Source organism: Calidris pugnax, unplaced genomic scaffold (genome assembly GCF_001431845.1).
Source record: "Calidris pugnax isolate Ruff unplaced genomic scaffold, ASM143184v1 scaffold6, whole genome shotgun sequence".
NCBI classification, from domain to species: domain Eukaryota; kingdom Metazoa; phylum Chordata; class Aves; order Charadriiformes; family Scolopacidae; genus Calidris; species Calidris pugnax.
Window position 1 is genome coordinate 189,820 of NW_015090761.1, and position 5,587 is coordinate 195,406.

Consider the following 5,587-nt stretch of genomic DNA (forward strand, 5'->3'; position numbering starts at 1 on the left):
AAAAAAAAAAAAAAAAAAAAGATGAAAAGTTAGAAGCAAGGAGGAGAGGGCTCCTGTCCCCTCTCTCTCCCTGAAGTAGGAGAGACCCCCCCCCCCCCCCCGGGGTGCTGCAGTGCCTGGGGAGGTTTTTGGGGACCGGGGTCCCCTGTGCCCTGCCTGACCCTGCTGTGAGTCAAAGGGGGTGGCAGGACCCCCCCCCCCCCCCCCCCCCCCGCCCCGAAGTGTTGGGGCTCCCCACACCCCTACCTCCCAGGGGGGGGCAGGACCCCCCCCCCCCCCCATTGCAGCTCTGGCTGCCTGGGGTGGTGAGATGCCATCAATCAGCCAAAGAAATCATAATCCTGCAGCTTCTGGTTCTGAATGAAAGTGGAGGCAGGATGGGTTTCTTCTTCTTCCTCATGCTGTGATGTTCCAAAAAGAAAAAAAGCCAAAAAACCCCCCCCCAAAATCCAAAATAAAACCACAACGCAGCCCTCGTGCTCCTGTAAACATGAGTTTCTCCTGCTGCTCGGTCTCTGCTCTGGGGTTTCGGACCCCACCACGTGGGGAGAGAGCAGGGCTCCAGGAGCTCCTGGGGGGCTGGCTGAGCCCCCCCTGCTACCACCGTGTCCTCCGGGGCTGCGGCCGGCGGCGTCCCCTCCACGCCTGGCGCTGGGGCAGGTCATCCCCCTCTTCCTCCTCCTCCCCGTCTCCTCCCAGGGATGCTGGAGCCAGGGCAAGGACGGGCTCTCAAACCACAGCCGAGGAGGAGGAGGAGGGGGAGGAAGAGGAGGCTGTGGCTGCCGACGATGAAGGAGAGGAGGAAGGAGAGGAGGAAGCGTTCCAGAAGAGCCACCGCCTCTTGGGCTGCCGTTTGAGGTGGAGGTAGTCTTCCTTCTCCCGCTCCTTCTTCGCCCGCTGGTAGTGATCCTCCTCCTTCAGGTACCACACCGGCGGCCAGCGGTGCTTCTCGAAGTACTCCTGGTTCTCTGCAGGGATGGGGGGTGGAAATGGGGGGTGAGAAAGGCACCAGGAACCCCCCAGGACCACCCCCTCACCCTGCTCTGGTCCTCTCCCCACTCACCTCCTGACATGGCCTTCATGTCCCGGGGGAACTTGCGGCAGACGTTGTTGTAGTTGGTGCAGATGTGGTGGAGGCACCAGTCGGCGAGCTGGTAGGCGCAGTGGAACTGGAAGAGATGGGAGCTCACGTCAGACAGAGCCACCAGGGAAGCAGGAGGAATTCACCCTATTCCTCCCAAGGACATCCAAGACCAGACCTGGTTGTCCTCTCTGCCAGGAGAACATCACCCCCTAGAGCTGTTGGACCCCGGAGCGTGACATTATAGAATCATAGAGTTGCCCAGGCCGGAAGGGACCTCCAAAGGCCATCTAGTCCCACCTCCCCGCAGTCAGCAGGGACACCCCCAACTAGACCAGGTGGCCCAGGGCCTCGTCGAGCCTCACCTTGAATATCTCCAGGGAAGGGGCCTCAACCACCTCCCTGGGCAACCTGTCCCAGTGCTCCACCACCCTCCCAGTGAAGAACCCTCTCCTCATCTCCAGTCTAAAGCTGTTCCCCTCCAGCTTGAAGCCATTGCCCCTCGTCCTGTCACTGCAGGCCTTTCTAAAGAGGCTCTCCCCAGCCTTCCTGTAGGCCCCTTCAGGGACTGGAAGGCTGCTATTAGGTCTCCCCGGAGCCTCCTCTTCTCCAGGCTGAACAACCCCAGCTCCCTCAGCCTGTCCTCGTAGCAGAGGTGCTCCATCCCCCTGATCATCCTTGTGGCCCTCCTCTGGACCCTCTCCATCATTGCTCAGCACCTCGTGGGTTCTGTCCCACCATGAGCTACCCCTGTCCCACCATGAGCTACCCCTGTCCCACCATGTCCTACCTGAGCCAGCTCCAGGAACACCAGCACGTCCCCATCGATGTCCACCATCATCTGGGCTGCCTCCATCAGACCGGTGACGGTGTACTGCTCTGTGGAGGACACACAGGGTTACAGGGAGGCTGGGACGGGGTGACGGCGGGGGGCACAGCGTTGCCACCCAGCTTGGGGCCAGGGGAGGCCACCATCCTGCTGCAGATGCCCTGACTCACCGGTGAGAGCCACCAGATGTGGCAGGCAGAGGCGGTTGGCGAGGATGATGAGCTTCATGTCGTCAAGGTCGGGGCTGGAGCTGAACTGCCCGGTGTAGAGGTACTCCAGCACCGCCCGCATGCAGCTCTTGCTGGTGTAAGGAAGTGCCACCTGCGGGACACGCACCAATTGGTCACCCCACGGCCATCCCAGGTTGTCCCCAGCCCACCTTCCCAGGGCAAATCCCTTCCTCACCTCATTGGTGGAGCTCTCCACGAAGGGGCCGCCGAACATCGCGGCCATCCAGTCGCAGCTGGAGATGAGCAGGGGCTTGTGGGCACTGATAGCACCGTCATCCAGCACGAAGGTGACATCTGGGGACAAGCAGAGGGGATGCTACCGGGACCGTCCCCATCACCTGGGGACTTCAGCCAGCCCTCACCACAAAATATCTCACACCGGGGACAGCAGAAAGGAGGGGATAGAGCCTGGTATCTGTATAATTTGTAGGTTCTTCCTATAATTTGTCCTGAAGATCTCTATTATTTTTTTTCCAGCATCCCCCGTTGTCTTGGAGGAGCTCAGGGAAGGGCCATGGTGGGACTTTGGCTCTTCTGAGGGGTTTTCCCTGGTCACACCAGGACACAAAGGGGAAAAACCCCAGGAAGCAACTGTCTTGCCCAAGCTCGAGTCCTTGGGGAGCTGGGAAGGACAACGGGGATCTCCTGCCTCCCCCCTGCTCTGCTCTCCACCCCTGGAGCAGAGCTTCTCCATGAGGTCAGCAGGCATCTGTCCCCTGCCAGCGACATCAAGGTCCATCCTCATGAAATAAACTCAGCCCAGGGGGAGGCTGGGAGGTTCACACACACACACCGAGGTCCATCCTCATGAAATAAATTCAGCCTGGAGGGAGGCTGGGAGGTTCACACACACACACACCCCCTGGGGACATCACCCCGCAGCACCACGGCACAAGCCAGGGCCACGTGGTGCGTGGTGGAAAGCTGGGGAAGTCCTACCAAGGGCACGTTGCTCCTCGTAAATCAGATGACCTTGTGAAAATCTGGGCCCGGGGGGTGGGGGGGTAGAGGAGGGGGAGGGAAGGAAGTCACTTTTGCTGCTCTCCCATAAATAAACAGAGCTGTCAGACGGGCTGGGGAGCAGGAAGCCCTGGGGAAGGGCCATCACACTCACACTTTCTGGGAAAAAAACCAACAAAAAGCAACCAACCAATCACCCAAAAGCTATAAAAATCCCAGAAATGCAAAGTGTGACTAAAAACCCCAGGGGAGGCGAGTGAGCACCCGCTGACCCCACCTCGCCCACGCATGGGGCAAAGCCAAGGAGCTCTGAGCCCCCAACCCGAGGGAGATGGGGCACAGTGGATGGTCCTCCCCCTCGGCCCTGGGGGTGGGTCGTACCCGAGAAAGTCCCCTTGGCCAGGCATTCCTTCACCCGGTTGGTCCTCCGGACGTGGAAGGCTTTGGTGATCTCCTGGTTCATGAACGCCTCGTTGTTGAGGATGTTGGCCACCATCATGCGGAGGTCGAACACCTCCAGCAGCTCGGCGATGTGAGCGATGTGCATGAGGTCCCGCTCGTTCTCATCCAACTCCCCCGTGTACAGGTATTTCAACACGGCCCGGAAAGGACCAGGCTGGATGGAAGCATCCATCTTCACCACCACCATGAGCTTGGACTTGTAGGTCAAGGGGTCTTCCGCCATCTCCTCCTGGATGCTGGTGAAAGCCCTGCTCCAAGAAGAGAGGTCCCTTCCTCGCCGCAGTCCGTGCTCCCCGTTCTCGTAGCGGTTGCCCCGCAAGATGCCATCACTGGTGGAGGCTCTAAGGCACGGTTTGCGTTGGCCGGATCCGGCCTCCTCGGTGCTCTCACAGATATCAAAACTAGCAGCTCGGAGGAGGAAATCCCGCCCGTGGTGCCTCTCCTCTTGGTGGAGCATCCTCTCGGCGGCGGCGGTGACGGCCACCCCGAAGCCGTGCCCCGCCGTGCTCTGCTGGTCCTCCTCGCTCAGGTCCATGAGGAACAGGTCGTAAAATTTGGAGGAGGAGGTGGAGAGGTAGATCTTGTGTGCGTAGATTTTGATCTTCTCTTGCAGCACCAGGATGACGTCGGCGCACAGGGGGTCCTCCAAGAGGTGGGCTGGGCGCTCCTCGTTGTTGGAAGGGGGGTCTGGGACGATGATGATGGGAGGAGGGGGCTTGGGGGGCAGGAAGGGGGGTTGGAGCTCGCTGCACGTTGCGGAGGTGGGACTTCCAGAACTGCAGGTGACGGCGGGAGATGAGGGCGGCACGGATGGCATTGTCAAAGACGTCCTTGATGCCAAATTGGGCCACCACGCTCGTCTCGTAATAGGGGATCCCCAGCTCCTTGGCTACCTCCCTCCCCTTCTCCGGGGGAAGGATCTCATTAGGTTTGATTGGCCTGAAAAAGAGGGGAGATAATGAAGAGCCACCTTCAGACGCACGGGAAGGAGAAATCAGGGAGGGGAGCCCTAGGAGGAGGGGGAAGGGTTTGACCCTGAAAGAGGGGAGATGGAGCTGAGATGTGGGGAAGAACTTCTCTGCTGGGAGGGTGGTGAGAGCCTGGCCCAGGTTGTCCCAAGAAGCTGTGGCTGCCCCATCCCTGGAGGGGTTCAAGGGCAGGTTGGAGGGGGCTTGGAGCAACCTGGGCTGGTGAGAGGTGTCCCTGCCCATGGAAGGGACCTTAAAGATGGTCTTTAAGGCTCCTTCCAACCCAAACCATTCTGTGATTCTATGAAAGCCTTGGGCAGGTGTGGATATTGGGGCCCGAGTCCCACCTGGCCAAGGGTCTCCGTGCCCGATTGACAGCCTCCAGGTCGGCGTAGCGCAGGTCGAGCTGGCAGCCCACCAGGATGACGGGCGCACGGGGACAGAAGTGCTTGATCTCCGGGTACCACATGGTCTTCACATGGTGCAGGGAGTTGGGGTTAGCGATGGAGAAGCACAGAACCACGACATCGGACCTGCGAGGAGAGGAAGGTCAAGGTCCACCTTGGGGATGGGGCCAACCCCGCTGTGCTTTGGTGTTGCCCTCCCTTCCCTGCAGGAGGTTCTGCCTCTCCCCTACCTGCCATAGGCAAAGCGTCGGTCTTTGTGGTGGTCACCAAAGGTGTCCCAGAGGCGCAAGGACACACTAACATCATCTACCACATCCCGGGAGCGCTCCAGCACCTGCAGGAACAGAAACACCACCCTGAGTCCTTGAACTGGAGTACTGGGACCAGTTCTGGGCTCCCCAGTTCCACAAGGACAGGGAACTGCTGGAGAGGGGACAGCAGAGGCTCCAGAGATGAGGAGGGGCCTGGAGCATCTCTCTGATGAGGAAAGGCTGAGGGACTTGGGGCTTTGGAGTGTGGAGAAGAGAAGGCTGAGGGGGGATCTGATCAACACCTCTAAATACTGAAAGGGTGGGTGTCAGGAGGATGGGGCTGGTCTTTTTTCAGTGGTGCCCAGGGACAGGACAAGAGGGAACGGGCACAAACTTGAA

The 5,587-nt window shown here is 59.9% G+C and overlaps 1 protein-coding gene across 1 annotated transcript in view; it reads right to left on the reverse strand.

The window, feature by feature from the left end:
• Positions 1-261: 261 nt before the first annotated feature.
• RHOBTB2 (Rho-related BTB domain containing 2) overlaps positions 262-5,587 on the reverse strand; it is a 28,209-nt gene continuing 22,883 nt past the window's right edge. The window contains 9 exon segments of the mRNA XM_014947673.1: positions 262-968; positions 1,064-1,169; positions 1,872-1,960; positions 2,081-2,231; positions 2,316-2,434; positions 3,482-4,305; positions 4,307-4,501; positions 4,878-5,063; positions 5,168-5,394. Coding sequence (XP_014803159.1) covers positions 730-968; positions 1,064-1,169; positions 1,872-1,960; positions 2,081-2,231; positions 2,316-2,434; positions 3,482-4,305; positions 4,307-4,501; positions 4,878-5,063; positions 5,168-5,394 — 2,136 coding nt within the window. The 3' untranslated portion in view covers positions 262-729.